General features: G+C 52.2%; 1 protein-coding gene across 1 annotated transcript in view; it reads left to right on the forward strand.

Moving 5' to 3' along the window:
• Window positions 1–16,506, forward strand: part of CACNA2D4 (calcium voltage-gated channel auxiliary subunit alpha2delta 4) — an 84,398-nt gene that overhangs the window by 22,175 nt on the left and 45,717 nt on the right. Inside the window, exons 17-22 of the mRNA XM_059934929.1 lie at window positions 2,067–2,153; window positions 2,647–2,718; window positions 12,672–12,733; window positions 13,801–13,868; window positions 15,718–15,763; window positions 15,837–15,934. Of these exons, the coding sequence (XP_059790912.1) occupies window positions 2,067–2,153; window positions 2,647–2,718; window positions 12,672–12,733; window positions 13,801–13,868; window positions 15,718–15,763; window positions 15,837–15,934 (433 nt within the window). The remainder of the gene's footprint in view (window positions 1–2,066; window positions 2,154–2,646; window positions 2,719–12,671; window positions 12,734–13,800; window positions 13,869–15,717; window positions 15,764–15,836; window positions 15,935–16,506) is intronic.

Here is a 16,506-nt window from a genome sequence, read left to right on the forward strand (position 1 = left end):
AGCAAAGCCAACGCAATGGGATTCCTGCGGAGAGAGCGATCGGTTCATGACAGGGGTTGAGGAGAACGATAGTTGAGTTTAAAAAAGAAAAATAATAGAGGATACGCCCAGTAATAAATTACAAGAGGGGCCAGAGCCATACTTTTGGCCTGAAATCTTTCCATGTCAGTGCCCAAAATATGAGTAATGGAAGCGGAATTATGGTTTTCCTATGAGGAGCCCAGGATGACCTTTCAGGTATCCTCAAGGATTAGGAGATGGCAATGAACCAGGAGGGTCACTTCTTACTCAAAAGCAGCACAGCCCGTGAACAGGAGGGCAGGGCAGGGCTGTTTGTCATGAGAATAGACTTTCAACAGGCCAAGAATGGGAACATCATTCGACCACAGGCAAGAAACTGGAGACACTTTCTTGAGAAAAGAGGAAACCTGCTGAAGCAAAATACACAGTGATGGGGGACTTCAGCCATTCAAGCATCTGTGAGGGGCCTCGTCCTGCTAGATAGAGACCCTCTGCTTAATTCCTAATGACCCTGATGATAAACTATCCTCTTTCCTTTTTTGATCTATCACCAAATTAAACCTGGGGAATGCTGCATACCTAACAGCAGATGACTTGACGATATCTCTCTTGGTGTCAGAGAGAGAGAAGTCAGGGCCAGAAGATGATAATAACACTCAAAGAATGTTGATGAATGGTCCTGTCAAGCTGGATGGAGGGCTTTATTGGGCTCTGCGGAATCTGTCTGTCCTTGGCTGTGTCTTTCTCAAAAATTCTATCAACAAGGACTTCCCTGGTGGCGCAGTGGTTAAGAATCCGCCTGCCAGTGCAGGGGACACGGGTTCGATCCCTGGCCCGGGAAGATTCCACATGCCACAGAGGAACTAAGCCCGTGCACCACAACTACTGAGCCTGTGCTCTAGAGCCCGCGAGCCACAACTACTGAGCCCACACGCCACAACTACTGAGCCCACATGCCACAACTACTGAAGCCCGCGTGCCTAGAGCCCGTGCTCCGCAACAAGAGAAACCACCGCAATGAGAAGCCTGTGCACCACAACAAAGAGTAGTTCCCGCTCACCGCAACTAGAGAAAGCCCGCGCACAGCAACAAAGACCCAACATAGCCAAAAATTTTTTAATAAATAAATAAATAAATAAATAAATAAACTGCACACAAAAAATTCTATCAACAAGATGAAAACACAGAAGGAGATGCCACGAGGTCTGGAAGGTATGGCTAATACATGAAGGGAGAAAATTAGTATTCAGAGAGTATTCTTCTAAAACAATGGGCTGGAACTAAGAACATGAAATATATTAGGAATGCATGGAAAGTTGTGCAAAATACTCGATGCTCAAGCATAAGATGGAAAAGCTGTGATTTAACAGTGCATCACAAGGAAGGTCAAGGGAATCTAACGGGCTGAAAACTCGGTTTGGCCTGTCGGGCGAGGTAGCTGTCCTGGATTAACAGAATCAGAGGCAGCGGTCAGAGCCGTACGATATTCTGGTCTGCACGGGTCACAGCGCACCCCACACTGGTCAGACCCCATCCGAAATAGCCATTGTCCCAGGCACTCTGCTTCGAGAGTGACATTGACAAAACAGAAGCGAATCAGAGGAAGCTGAGGCATCTGCAAACTGGGAATGTTTAGCTTGGGGAGGTGACGTCTTAGCCGTGACGAGCATTCCCGAAAACCCTCAGGGTTGTCGGGCGGAAGCTCTCTGTGTAGCTCCAGGGAGAGGCCTAGGACCCACGGGTAAAGTCACAAGGAGGCAGATTTCAGCTCTGCATGAGGAAGAGCTTTCTAACAACGAGAGTCCAAAACTAGGACAAGCGTACTCACAACGGGAGCTCCTTGGTGTGTGAGATGCTCTCCCCGAGGCCGGGAGACCATCTGACTCAGATGTGGGCAAGGGCCACTCTGCCTTGCGGGGAACGTGGCCCGGACGACCACGAGGAATCGCTGAGGTTCTCTGGGTTATGACTGCACCAGACAGGCTTTCTGGAAGGGCTGGGGCTTGTGTTAACCTCCTGTCTCTCCCCCTGACTGGCCCACTCAGTACAGAGAGGGGAAGAAACTGAAGCCCAAGCCCAACTACAACAGCGTGGACCTCTCGGAAGCAGAGTGGGAGGACCGGGCCGGCACCGTGAGTGGGCGGCCGGGAGGGGGTTGGTTGGCTGGACGGCGGGTCCCGGGGCCACAGGCGCTGAGCTCAGCCCGCTCCCTCAGCCCGAAGCAGAAGCAGTGCCTCTAATGGGCAGCCCTCCCACCGTCCACAGAGAGAACAGTCTCTTCCTCTGGGGCTGAAGGAGCACACGTCTGTGAGCCACAGAGTCTGGGTGTGAGGGCGTTGTAGGCTGGCCTGGGTGTGGGAAAGCTTGTGTCTCAGGGCTCGGCCACTGTGTTCCCTCGCCCATCAGCCCACTGGGAGCATCCTCTGAGTGAATTCCAGAATTCCAGCTAAAGGGAACCTGGCAGCAGGTCTGTGTTCCCACCTGTACCCTGCTTGCAGGAGAAAGCGGAAAACGCTTGTCCCCAGGGGCCACCTCCAAGCCAGCGCTCGTTGCCTTCGTGATCCAGTGTGAGCCGAGATTCTATCATCTGTTCTATTACTAATTCTGTTCTCTTTCCCCCTGAAGCTGAGAACAGCCATGATCAACAGGGAGACAGGGTCTCTCTCCATGGACGTGAAGGTTCCGCTGGACAGAGGGGTAAGGCGCTCGAGGGAAAGACTGGGGTCTGCTCCCAGGAAGCGGCGTCATGGTTAACTGGGGTTGGCGGTGGTGACCAAGGACCTGGCTGAATTCGAGCTAAAGCCTTGAGAGCTTGCTGGAGCCTGGAGGGCCCTCGTGGGGGGCCCGGCCCAGCGGGCATCGGCCCCACGGAGCACCGGCCGGGGAGCTACCGCTCCCCAGGGCCTGGTTCCCGAGGCCGCAGAGCAAGGCAGCGGCCAGCCCAGCCCTTTGCAAGTCTTCCTTCTGCCCTACGCCGCCTGCCATCTGGCCCTTTTGTCGTTTATGGTGGAAAGGGGGAAAGTGACAGTTAATTTTGCCAATTGTTAGCAGCTCTTGTAAAACATGTTATATGGGAAGAGGTTGAAAAGAATTGCTACTCCGTAGAGCGATTTCCACCCATGGCAACCACAGATAATCAGGACGGGTCCCCACAGCTACACCATTCCTGTCCCCACAGACCCGCCCATCGCTTACAAAAGACCACTTCGTCTTCTCGTTGAAAAGGTCCCATTGCGTTTGCACTGACGCTGCTTTGTCCCTTGACATATTTGCAAATGTCACCTCCTCCCTCGCGGCCACCTCCGCATCCCCCTCCCGCTGCCCATCGGCCTCTGCGGAGAGAACGCGGGCATCGGTCGGCAACAGCTAGACCCAAGTTCCTCCACAAACACGGACCTCCGTGGAAGCCTAACAGGAAAGCGCTGGGAAGGAAAGCAACTCTGCATTCCTCTTAGATGCATGCGCTGGTTTTCCCTGGGACGCGTCTCATTTCTGTGGCATCTGCCTGCTGTTTATGAGCTCCAGGCTGAGAGGGGCCTCCCTCGGGCAGGCTGGGCAACACCCCTGATGTCCCACCAGGCCCAGCAGGTCCTTCTCTTGATCCGAAACGGCAGAGGTTTCTTCCACGCGCCTCCACCCTTATCCCAACCGGACTCCTGCTCACGGGCACCAGGGAGCTCGCACCCACCCGGCGCTGCCAGAGCACATCAGGTGGGACCTGCTTCCAGGCTACAATGTGAGTTCCACGCACAGGGCGAGGTCTCACTCAGACCAGCGCAGGAAAGGCTGCGGTTTGTCCTCCATTCTTTGCTCCCAGTGCCGTGTCCTCATGTGGCCTTCACGCTTCTCAAAGCCACCGAGGGATGGTCCTAACCGGATCCAGGCAGTCTGAACGTCTCCTGAAACTACTGTCTATCCCTTCAAAATGTGTTCATTGCTGTTAATAGACCGTCCAGGTGAAATTTGCAATTTGACAAAGGCTTCCTGGCACGAGGTGCTCTGACATGAAGAAATAGGGTGCTGCTGACCGTGGTCATGACCGTGGTGGACAGTTTCCCAGCACATCGTGTTCACGCCTTACCTCTACTACAACGAATCATGATGATGATGCCAGCTCACATTTATTAGAAGCTGGACTAAGCACTTCAGAAGCCTTCACTCACCTCCCACAACCCTGTGATGTACGTCCTGTCCTATCCCCATTTTACCGATGAGGAAGTTCAGAAAGCAAAAGCTTGCCCAGGGTGACGTAGACCAGCGGTCCCCAGCTTTTTTACACCAGGGACCGGTTTCGTGGAAGACAATTTTTCCACGGATCGGGGTGGGAGGAGGATGGTTCAGGCGGTAACGTGAGCTGTGGGGAGCGAGGGGTACTGCGGATGAAGCTTCGCTCACTCGCCCGCCTGCCACTCACCTCCTGCTGTGCAACCCGGTTTCTAACAGGCCATGGACCGGTACTGGTCCGCGGCGCAGGGGCTGGGGACCCCTGACGTAGACGATCAATCTCCAAGCCTGCGTCTTTGGGTCTGATTCTGACCACACACTCCCGACCACGGCTGTGCAAGGCCTTCCTGTAGGACAGGCCCTGACTTCTTCACTCAGTCTCCAGACTTAAAGATTTCCCGAGTCTCTTTAGAGATGCCTTTCTGTCCCATCTTTAGATTCACTGTCTTCTCCTCTCCCTCCACCCATTACATCATGACTCAGCCCTCTTTAATCAGTCGTTCCTCTCTTTACTCTCATGCCCGGAAGCTACTGTGCCTGCCCGTGTAGGCGGGACACTTTGCTGGTACGAAGGACGCCGTGGTGGAATCCAGCCTCTCACTGCCCTGGTGATGGTGCCCCTCCCTCAGCTCAGCCTATGTCTACCTTACGGGGTCCTCAGCAGAAACACCCTTCAGGTCTAGGCCCAGGGAGGCTTTCTTAGAGCATTGTGGGAATATCCGTTATCATTCAAGCCATTCTCCTGGCAGGCCAGAACCTGCTTGGTCATTTTCTCCAGGGGATTTTGCATGCGTCCTTATTTCCCAGGGATTAATTCAGACCTTCCTCCATCTCCCCTAAGCTCCAGACAGGCAACTATGGTGGTGCCGCTGAGGACAGTGGTAGCACCCCAGCATGATCAGAGCAGGACTCACAGACTCAAAAACCTGCGGGGCCAGATAAGCCGAGTTCAGGAATGCAAATGAGAGAAGCAGACAAGCCTCAGTGCTGGGGGCCTGGGAGCCACGGCGGGCTGCAGAGTGTGGGCCCCTCGGAAGGATGCGGCTAGGAATCCATGCTGTTGAATGTGTGCAACTAATTCCAAAACTGTTAGAAACACAACCTGGCCCGGTGTCTAGGGTCTCCAACTTGTGAGGAGCTCACCTGGCCTGCAGGCCTCCTGTCTGCTGCTTTGACAGTAGGCTGTTTGCCGCGAAATGTGGGCCAGCGGCAGGTGCCATGATTTCTAAGCCATCAGCAGCGTCCTCATCAGATACCCTGGGACACGTTTAAAAGAACAAACGAGAAAAGCAAAGTATCCTAGGGACCCTTTTGCTCATTCTCATGTTGTTTTGACAGTTTGGAGCAAATAATTAGCAGTGGGGGAGGGAGAGAGGCAGGCAGACGTAGTGGCTTTACCAGCCTTTGGGTTGTTCCAAGGACCCTGCTCACTCAGGCGCGTGTGTCCACACACCTGCCAGCAGCTGGCAAGGCGCTGAGGGCAGCTTCACCCCACGTTCCTCCACTGCTTTCTAACCCCTGTGCGCTGGCTTCAGGGAGATGGGGTTAAAGTGCTCCGGGGCCCCCCGCCTCACACTCACACACACACACACACACACACACACACACACACACACACACACTCTCTCTCTCTCTCTCTCTTTCTCTCTTTTTTCCAGCAAAGGGAGGCAGTCTATTAAAGGAGGAGATCGTCAGACACCTCTTTACTCCCAAACCTCTCCAGCTCTCTTCCTGTTAACAGGATTCAGGAACCACCCCCTCTTCTCGCTTCCTTTTGCTTCATCCTTAAAAGATATCTCCAAGCTCTGATTCTAGCCATAAGTGAGTAGCTTGCATTAGACTAACCTTCCCATGGATAATTATAAATCTGGACAAAATATTAAGAAAAACACAAACATTCACAGACACTTGAAAGTGACCCAAAGCAGGCAGAAACAGAGATAAAGAGGCTTCAACCCTTGAATCAAGAGAAGTACACTGGGGCTTCCTTGGTGGCGCAGTGGTTGAGAATCTGCCTGCCAATGCAGTGGACACGGGTTCGAGCCCTGGTCTGGGAAGATCCCACATGCCACGGAGCAACTAGGCCCGTGAGCCACAATTACTGAGCCTGCGCGTCTGGAGCCTGTGCTCCGCAACAAGAGAGGCCATGATAGTGAGAGGCCCGCGCACCGTGATGAAGAGTGGCCCCCGCCTGCCGCAACTAGAGAAAGCCCTCGCACAGAAACGAAGACCCAACACAGCCAAAAATAAATATAAATAAGTAGAAATTTAAAAAAAAAATTGGTTAATAGTGTTATTTAAAAAAAAAAAAAGAGAGAAGTACACTGGGTGAGATGTACGCTTATATGGCTCTTTCCCCAAAGGGCATACCCCAGTCCATGTGGAATGGAACAGCTAGAATTCAAGCAGAAATCTGTTGTTATCATCTTGAAGTGTCAGAGAACAGAATTTGGGCTCCCAGAGTGTCAGAAAATGAGGGGAGGTACCCCAGAAATGAGGGATTCATAGGTGGGCTGGCCCTAACATATGTATGCAAGTTCCTCCCAAACTCCTGGCTGACCTTGAAGCTACACATCTCCAGGGAGACTCTAGGCAACAGCTGGAGAGCTGAAAGTCAGAGCAGGGACTTCACTGCTTCCTGTGGTCGTGGGGAAAATCTGGAGTCACACCAGGGTGAAGAGGCTCAGTAAACACCTCAGAATTTTCTTTGAAAGCACAGAAGAACTACACCTTGGGAGTAAAGACTATGTCCCAAGGCCAAGGGACTCACCCGAGACCTAAAGACAAAGTTGAAACAGACCCACCCTAACGAAAATGTCATCAAGTCTCTGCAAGCTCAAGGTGGTCAGCCATCATTTATCTGCTGAGTAAAATAGAAATCAACACTCCCTGGAGGAAGACAGTATCTACAACCTATTCTCCACAATAGCCAGTAGACAAAAGGTACCAGACACATGAAGAAACAAGATGATGTTTCCTTTCTTAGCAAAGAGTTCAGAGAAAAAGCAGTCTTATGTGTGATCCATAGATGACCCAGGTATTGAAATCGGAAGGACTTTCAAGCAGATACGATAAATATGCACAAGGAATTACAGGAAAAGATGGTCATCATGAGTGAGCAGATGGAGAATCTCAGCAGACAAATGTTTAGGATTTAATCAAAGAAGCAGAACCACTACAAGTGATATGAATATAGGGTTTTATTGTAGGGGGTAGACCTAATGAAATGGGGGGAGCTGGTAAAAATGTCTACAGAAGGCAGGTGTCTCTGCCTCTAGTCATGAGCTTGAAGTCATCGTAGGTTGGCAGCGCCAGCGATTGGGAAAGAAAACTGGATGAGATGTGGGGGAAAGCAAGAACAAACTGGAACCCATGAGGAAGAACAGGAACCCATGAGGACAAACTAAAACCAGCATCTGTCTCTGTCTCCAGCCACAAGGACGTGGGACCTGCAGAAGGAGCTCGTGCCCTTCACCTGGGCCTGCACGCTCACTGGCTCAGATCTCAGAGAGGCTGAAGGAGGAGGCCCAGTGGCAGCTGCCCATCCCAAGAAGGGAAGCCAGCAGAGTAGAGTGAGCTGCCGCAGGGCCCGACGTGCCGTACCCACCTCCAGCGCGTAACACGGCCGCGGCTTTGCTCTCCCTTACGAGTCTCATGCAGACTCCTCATCTGGCCAACCCTAATTTGGAACCATACAGGGAAGTGAGTCTGCAAAAAATGTAATTCCAGCTTAGCTGATTTGACACAGTGTAAAACCAGCACAAGAACCAAGTGGAAATTCTAAAACTGAAGAGTACAACATCTGAAAGGAAGTTTCTACAGGGTGGAATTAACAGCAGATTGGAGGGGAAAAGGACGGTGAATGTGAAGACAGATAGAAATTATCCAATGTAAAGAACAGAAAGAAAAGTTTTTTAAAAATTATTCCTCAGTTACCTGTGGGGTAATATCAAGTGGTCTAACATATGTCCTTAGAGTCCCAGAAGGAAGGAGAAGGGATGGAACAGAAAAAAGTATTTGAAAAACTAATGCCCCAAATGTCCTGGGTTTAGTGAAAAACATCAACCAATAGATGCAAGACTCTCAGCAAAACCAAGCAGAATTTAAAAAAAAAAAAATCCGCACCTAAACACAACATAGTCTACCTGCTGTGAATCAAAGATAAGGGAAAATCTTTTTTTTTTAAAATAAATTTATCTATTTATGTATTTATTTTTGGCTGCGTTGTGTCTTCGTTGCTGCGCGCGGGATTTTCTCTAGTTGTGGCGAGCGGGAGCTGCTCTTCGTTGCAGTGCAAGGGCTTCTCAGTGTGGTGGCTTCTCTCGTTACGGAGCACAGGCTCTAGGTGCGAGGGCTTCAGTAGTTGTGACACGCGGGCTCTAGAGCACAGGCTCAGTAGTTGTGGCACACGGGCTTAGTTGCTACGCGACATGTGGGGTCTTCCCGGGCCAGGGCTCGAACCCGTGTCCCCTGCATTGACAGGTGGATTCCTAACCACTGTGCCACCAGGGAAGTCCTGGGAAAATCTTTTTTAAAAGCTAGGGGAAAACAATAGTAAGAATGATGGCTGCCTTCTCATCAAAAACAATAACATAATGTTTTTAAATACCAAAAGAAAAAACTGTCAACCCAAATTTCCATATATAGAGGAAATATCCTTCCAAAAAGAGGTGAAATAAAGACAATTTCAGATAAAAGAGATCAGAGTTCATCACTAGGAGAAATGCTTAAGGAATTCTTCAGGCAGAAGAAAAATGACACAGATGGAAACTCAGATCAACACAAGGAAATGAACAGCATTGGAAATGGTAAATACGTGGGTGAAGTTAAAACTTCATTCATTTTTTAACTTCTCAAAAAGACAACTGACTATTTAAAGCAAAAATGTTGACATTGTATTATAGGGTTTGTAACTTGTAAGATACATGGCAACAACCGCACACAGAGGAGTTACCCCTTACAGGAACAGATTAAAGGAAAACACCACATGGTCATCCCAATTGATACTGAAAGAGCATCTGACAAAATTTAACTGGGAACAGAAGGAAACTTCCTCAATCTGATAAAAGCCATCTGTGAAAAAGCTCACTTTTAATGATGAAAGATTGAACACTTTCTCCCTAAGGCTGTGAACAAGGTAAGGGTATCTGGTTTCACCACTTCTGTTAACACTGCACTGGACTTTCCAGGACCTATCTTTGCAATAAGGCAAAGAAACAAAATAAAAGGCACAAAAATCAGAAAGGAAGAAGTAAAACTCTCTTCGTTCACAGTAAGATGATTGTTTACATAGAAAATCCCAAGAACCTGCAAAACAACTGCTGGAACTAACAGGTAATTGAGCAAGTTCACAGAATACAAAGTCAATATTATAAAAATCAACTGTATTTTTATATATAGGAGCAAACATTTGGAAAATGAAATTATTTTTAAGTTCCAATTCCAATAGCATCAAACAATATAAAATACTTAGGAATCAATTTAACAAAGACATATACAACCTCTACATTGAAAATGACATAACACTGCAGAAAACATGTCAAAGAAAAAAATTAAATAAATAGAAAGATATAACCATGTGTATGGGTTGTAAGATCAATGCTTCTAAGATGTCCATTCTCCCCAAATTGATCTATAGATCCAACACAATCCCAATAAAAAGTTGAACAGACTTCTTCTAGACATAGAAGATGGTGATTCTAAAATTTACATGAATATGCAAAGGACCTAAGGTCAAAACTGTCTTGAAAAAAAGAACAAATTTGGATGACTCACACTACCTGATTTCAAAATTTACTACAAAGCTGCAGTAACCAAGCAGAATGGTATTGACATACGAATAGACAGATGGATTGATGGAATAAACTCCAGAAATAAACTCACATGTCATCAGTAGATTTTCAGTAAAGACACTTTGGCAAATCAATGGAGAAAGGAAAATCTTTTCAACAAATGGTGCTGGAACAACTGAATAAATGTATGAAAAAAATAAACGTTGAGACACACTCACACTGTACACAAAAATATTTGAGATGTACCGTAGCTCTCAATGTAAATGCTAAAACTGTAAGCCTCCTACAAGAAAATGTAACTGAAAAGTCTTCACCACCTGAGGTTATGCAAAGATTTCTTAGAACACCAAAAGCACTAAACATTAAATAACATTTGATAAATTGAACTTCATTGAAAGGCACAATTAAGAAAATGAAAAAGCAAGGCACAGACTGTGTCCAGACTATAAAGAACTTCTCCAAATCATCAACAAAAAGACTAACAACCCAACAAAAATGGGCAAAATACTTGAGCAGACATTTCACGAATGAAGAAACAGACATGACCCACAAGCCCACAGAAAGATGCTCAGCAACTTTAGTCGTCAGGAAGATGCAAATTAAAACTACTTTCATACCCTCGATCATGGCTAAAATTTAAAAGACTGGGAACACCAAATTCTGGCAAAGATGCGCAGAAACTGGAACTCGTACATTGCTAGTGAAAGTACAATAAAATAACTTTGGGAAATTGGCAGTGTTTTATAAAGGCAAACATAATTCACCATATGACCCAGCAATTCCATTCCTGGTATTTACCAAGAGAAATGAAAACACATGTCCACAAGAAGAACGTTCACAGCAGCTTTATTCATAATAGCCCCAAACTAGAAACACCACAGATGACCACCCAGGGGGGAACATAGAAGCAAACCGTGGTGTGTCCACACTGGAGTACTTACTACTTGGCAGAGGGAAGGAACACACTGCTGACACGCTCAGCAGCACGGATGGGTCTTAAGGACATTACGCTGAGCAGAAGAAACCGACCCAAAAGGATATGTGACGCAAAAACAGGGACACCTAACTTGCTGGGATGGAGCTCAGAACAGAGCGCGCCCATGGAAGGTGCGGGGATTGAAACCGAAGGAAGCAAAGAGATTGCAGGAGAGGCAAACATTCTGTATCTCCACCACGGAGGTAATTACATGGCTGTGTACATTTATCAGACTAATGGAATGACACACTTAGATGTGTGCATTTCACCTTTTTCTTCCATTAAAAAAAAAAGAGAGAGAGGATGGAAACAATTTTTAAATGCTCTCCAGTTCCAGGCTCAAGCCAGCCCCACTTGGAGCCCATCTCCGCCCTCGCTGGGCCCCAGCTGCCCCATAGCTCCCAGGGCCTCCCCCAACTGCCAGAAGGTCTGCCTGAAGCAGCGGGGGCAGGGGGGCGTCATGGAGGAGGAGGCCCGTGCTGGGAACTGATCTTTTGGGTTTGGTCCACAGCTGGTTTCCTATAGAAGCAAAACTTTTTTGTCACCTTCTCCCGCCATGTCCCCTGCAACATCTCACTCCAGTTTCCAACATGGAAGTAAAAAAGCCAGAAAGAGGTGAAGGGAATAAGAACAGCTCCCGAGCCCAGTACAGTGTGTAGCTTTTCCGGAAGCATCCGCTGTGTCTGCGGACGGCACAGCCGCAGGGCTTCGGAGCCTGGCGTGAGCCCTGCTCTTCCCGTACCGGCCCACTAGAAACACCCTCACCACCTCCCGGTGGCCTGTGCAGGGGGTGCTCCCGTTACTCCTGACTTACAAGCAAGAACTGCGATGCCTGGGTGAAGCCGCTTACCCAGGCGCACACAGCCTGTGAGTGGCCGGCTTGGCTTAGACCAGGTCTGTCTGATGCCCTTGCCCGTCCTTAGCCACTGTGCCCCCCTCCCCACGCCCTGACTTGTGCAAATTCAACTAAACCTAAAAATGGCAGCTTTGAAAGGAAAGAGCAGCTGTCAAGGGCCCCGTGGCCTGAGGGGTCTGGACTCCAGAGCCGGGGCAGCTGTAGGGGGGGCGTGCAGGTGGCTCGTACAGGTGTGCGCTCCAGCCGGCAGCCTTCTCTGGTCCCACCTGAACCACAGGCGCTGCCCAGCGCAGGGACTACCAGCCACCCAGGCTCTCTAGTTAACTGCCATTTACTAAAAGTTGAAACTTCTATTCCTGAGTCGCACATGTGGTGGCTTGTGGCCCCGTATGGGACAACGCAGGTCTGGACCGTGGCCCTGCAGTCAGACACACCCCCAGGGGCTGCAGCGTGCTGGTGGGAGGGGCTCTGCCTGTGGCGTCACTGAGAGGAGATGTGAGGGGGCGGGGTTGGGGAGATGTAAGAAGTGGTGGAGGAGCACCAGGCGTCAGGTGGGAAGGGAAGAAGGGGGTGGGAAGGGAAGAAGGGGGTGGGAGGGAGGGAGGGGAGGGAAGGGAGGGAGGGGATGGCTGGGAGGGAGGGGATGGTCGGGAAGGAGGGGGTGGTCGGGAGGGAGGGGAGGGAAGGGGGGGAGGGGTGGTCGGGAGGGAGGGGAAGGAAGAGAGGGAGGGGGGAGGGGAGGGAGGGGAGGGGTGGTTGGCGCTCCCTCCCCAGCAAGCACCTTTCCTGGTGCCTCTTTCAGAAGCGAGTTCTTTTCCTGACCAACGACTACTTCTTCACGGACATCAGTGACACGCCTTTCAGGTGAGGGGCCGGGTCCTGTTTGCAGGGGAGGGATGGGTGCAACATGAAAGCCAACAGCTCAGGTGGGACTTTCAGGTCTGGGGGTGGATTTACTTATAGGTAGTTGGCAATTTTGTGGTAACAGAAAAAGACTCAGGTCTGCATTCTGAGGTCTACACCTGCTTTGCCAGTGCAGCCCGGTATGCAGTATAGCCTGGTGTGCAGGGCCTGGAGCTAAACTGCCTGGGTTGGAATCCCAGTTCCACCACTCACAGGCTGTGTGACCTTAGTCAAGTTTCTTAACCTCTGTGCTTTAGGCTCCTCATCTGTAAAATAGGGGTAATAATAGCTGTCTTTTGGCAGTGCTGGGTGGATTAAATGACATGATCTACCTAGAGATTTAAAGCAATGCAATCATAAGCAATTGTAAGATGAAAGATGGGATTTGAAGATCTCTCAGGTTCCCTCCCACCACATAAATATTCACTCTAGTATCATACAGTTTAGGGAACAAATGGGGCTTCTCTCTGAATTACCCATTTCTCAGTGAAGGGCAGTTCCCAGCCCTGACTGCGCCTGGAGCACCTGTGGGTCCTTGTAACATTGCCAGCGTCCAGGCCCTCCTTCTTACCTTACTGGGAATTCCTGGGGTGGGCCGGGCGCTCGTACCCTGTAAAGCCCCCCGACCCAAGTGGTTCAGGTATCCAGGCAAGGTTCAGAAGTGATGCTCTTCCCGACAAAGGCATGGTGGGATTCTCCAGGCAGGAAGGGCCTCCCGACTGCAGGACGTGTGGGACACACAGACCCCTCCCCGTCCCTGGGGGCCCCGATAGGTCCAGGGTGAATCTGCCAAAATGAGAGTGGAGGGGGCCCTTGTCCTGTCGTGTCCAGGGTCCTTCCCAGGAAAGAGGCTGAGGACAAAACAGAAGTGCTGCTGGGGTTTTGGAGGGGACGCCGAGGGCCAGGGCGGGAGGGGGCTGGCTGTGCGCTCTGTCGTGGGCGTGGGAGGCTCGGAAGGTCAGAGGACGAGGCTGGGCGGGGCCAGGCACCAGCTGGTGGTGAGCCGGCGTCCTTCACTCTGCCGACAGCTTGGGAGTGGTGCTGACCCGCGGCCACGGCGAATACGTCCTCCTGGGGAACACGTCTGTGGAAGAAGGTGGGTCGGCTGGCGCCCAGGACTGGCGGACAGTTCGGAGGAAAACTGGCTTCTCCGGGAACACGGGGCTGGGCCGTCCCGGCAGCGGCTCTGCGGGCAGGGCTACGTGGCCAGAGGGGCCTGGCGTCCCAGGTTCCAGGGCCCGCGGTCTGCTGGACAGTCGCCACAGCCCACGGCGTCTAAGACCTGCCAGACAGGTGGTCAGATTCCGGGCGGCCTTGCTGGACGGGGCGGGCCACGGGGCGGGGGTTACCTGTCAGACCATCCAGAGGGAAAGAAGAGGCCTGGGAGGGTGAGTGGGCAAATCCGTAGCCGTTCGCTGGGGCTGCCCCCCAAAACCGGCCGGCTTCTCTGTTCTGGGAGCCCTGCTCCGCCCAGCGCCTCCGGGGCAGGGTCCCTCCTGCCCCTCCCGGCTCCCACAGGCCCTGGGCTTGCGGCTGCCGCTCTCCCATCTCTGCCTCGGTCATCACACAGATCCTCCCTTCGTGCGTCTCAATTTTCCCTTCTTATCAGGACACCAGTGACCTCATCTTAACTTGGTTACATCTGCCACGATCCTATTTCCAGATAAGGTCACGTCCACAGGGACTGGGGTTGACACTTCACACATCTTTGGGGGACACAATTCCACCCATAACAGGGAGCCTGTGGGATGTGAAGGGATGGGGGGAGGGGCGCTGCAGGAGGATGGGAGAGAGGCCCTCCACCCCGACCCGCCCTGACTTGCAGCTGCCCGGGTGCCCTGCGAGAACAAAACCCACGTGGGCCCTGGGACATGTCAGGAGGTCCTTGGACGAAGCGGTCACAGCCCTTGAACCTCACATTCTGTCTGTCCTTCCATTTCCGACCCTTGAATCATCGCATCCTCCCGTCTTTCCCCTCCATCCTGCTCACTCACACTCCCCTGGAAACCACACCCGCAGGTCTTCCTTGCTCTGACCTTCCCCAGAGGGATCTTTCTATAAATCCAAACTGGACAGTGCCGCGCTAAAGACCTTCCGTGACCTCCGGCCCCTTTTCGTCTCTCCTCGCCCAAAGCTTCAGGGTCTGCCCTGGGCTGTGCTGCCCCACCCTCTGACCCCAGCCCACCCAGACGCATCCGTGGGTCACTTTGCCGGGAGCTGTCCCAGGAGGAGCGTCCCCCAGGCTCCTCTCACGGCTCGTGTCCATGACGCCAGGACACTGTCCTTCCCTGTCTCCCACTGTCCCCCCAACAACCAAACCCCCTGGGCCGCCTCCTTCCTTCCTCTTCCTCTCTTCCCCTTCCCCGACGTGCCCAGCTGTCACCACTGCAGGACAGAGGGTACGTCCCTTACCCTCTCCGTGGTGAGACCCACCAGGCGTCCAGGGGCTTCCGGTGGGGAAGGCCGTCCGCCTGTGTCTGTCTGTCCAGCACCATGTTCAGTGACTCCACAGAGGCCCTCGGCGTGTCCATCATCCTTTCCTTCAATTAACAGACCTTAACTGAGCACCAGCTTATCTTTGAGCGCCAGTGGGCGCACAGGAGGGCATTCGTCCATTCAGTCGGTCGACAAACACGTGCTGAGCACGCCGCCACAGACACGCAGGGCCCCGGGGCTCGGTTGGGTACAGTGAAGCCAGGGAAGCCGAAGCCTCCTTGAGGGCGATCCCATCGGGCGGGTACAGGAGGCAGTGGGAAGGAAGGCGTTTCGGAAGCAACATGACAGTGACAACGGCGGGATCTGTGCTGACCCCGCTGTCCTGTGGGTTGAGATTCCGCTCTGCCCGAGAACAAGGCAGGACACGGCCTGGCCCTTCCCCGACGCTGCTTCTAGAGCACTCGGTACGCAAACTCTGGGCAGTGGGTGAGCGTGGACTTTGCTTTCAGGCCTGCACGACCTGCTTCACCCGGACCTGAGCCTGGCCAGCGACTGGTGAGGACGGGGGCTCGGGGCGGGGGAACCGAGCAGGGTGTGGGCTCTGGGTAACGGGCTCTGTGGGTTCCAGGATCTACTGCGTCACGGACATCGACCCCGAGCACCGCAAGCTCAGCCAGCTGGAGGCCGTGGTCCGCTTCCTGACCAGGCGGGACCCAGCCCTGGAGTGTGAGTGCCTCTCCGGCCCCGAAGCTCGGGACTCTGTGGGGACAGTGGGCTGGGCGGCGGGCGGGGCGGTGGGAAGAGGGGCCCCATTTGCAGACCTCACGATGGCTTAGGGAGAACAGGGAGTCCCCGAAGGAGAGGACAGAGCCAGCCTCACCGGGGCCACGCCGGTGACTGAGAGCGCTGGGACCTGCAGGGGCACAGGTGTGTCCCCACAGCAGGGAGCAGGGTCTCTTTAAGCGTCTGTCACCCAGGCACTGTTAAGGCTCCCACAGTGAAGGATGCTGGCCTGCCCATCAGGTCCGTCCCCGTCCCCAGTCAGTAGCTGACGCTCTGCTCCCTCAAGTCCTGTCTCTTGGACGCTGTGTCTGTTGAGTGTTTCCTAAGCTGGGTTCCCAGGTGACCCCAAGTCCCTGCACTAATGCAGCTGGGGAGTCACAGGGCCACCCTCCACGTGGTCCCTCTTCTTCCTCTTTGGAAGGAGGCACGGGTCATCCTGTCCCATCAGTGTCCCACCCGGGAGAAGACCCCGCTTCCCGTGCCAGCCTGACAAGGCCTCATTCATTCATTCATTC

Source organism: Balaenoptera ricei, chromosome 10, assembly GCF_028023285.1.
Source record: "Balaenoptera ricei isolate mBalRic1 chromosome 10, mBalRic1.hap2, whole genome shotgun sequence".
In the NCBI taxonomy this organism is placed as follows: Eukaryota; Metazoa; Chordata; class Mammalia; order Artiodactyla; family Balaenopteridae; genus Balaenoptera; species Balaenoptera ricei.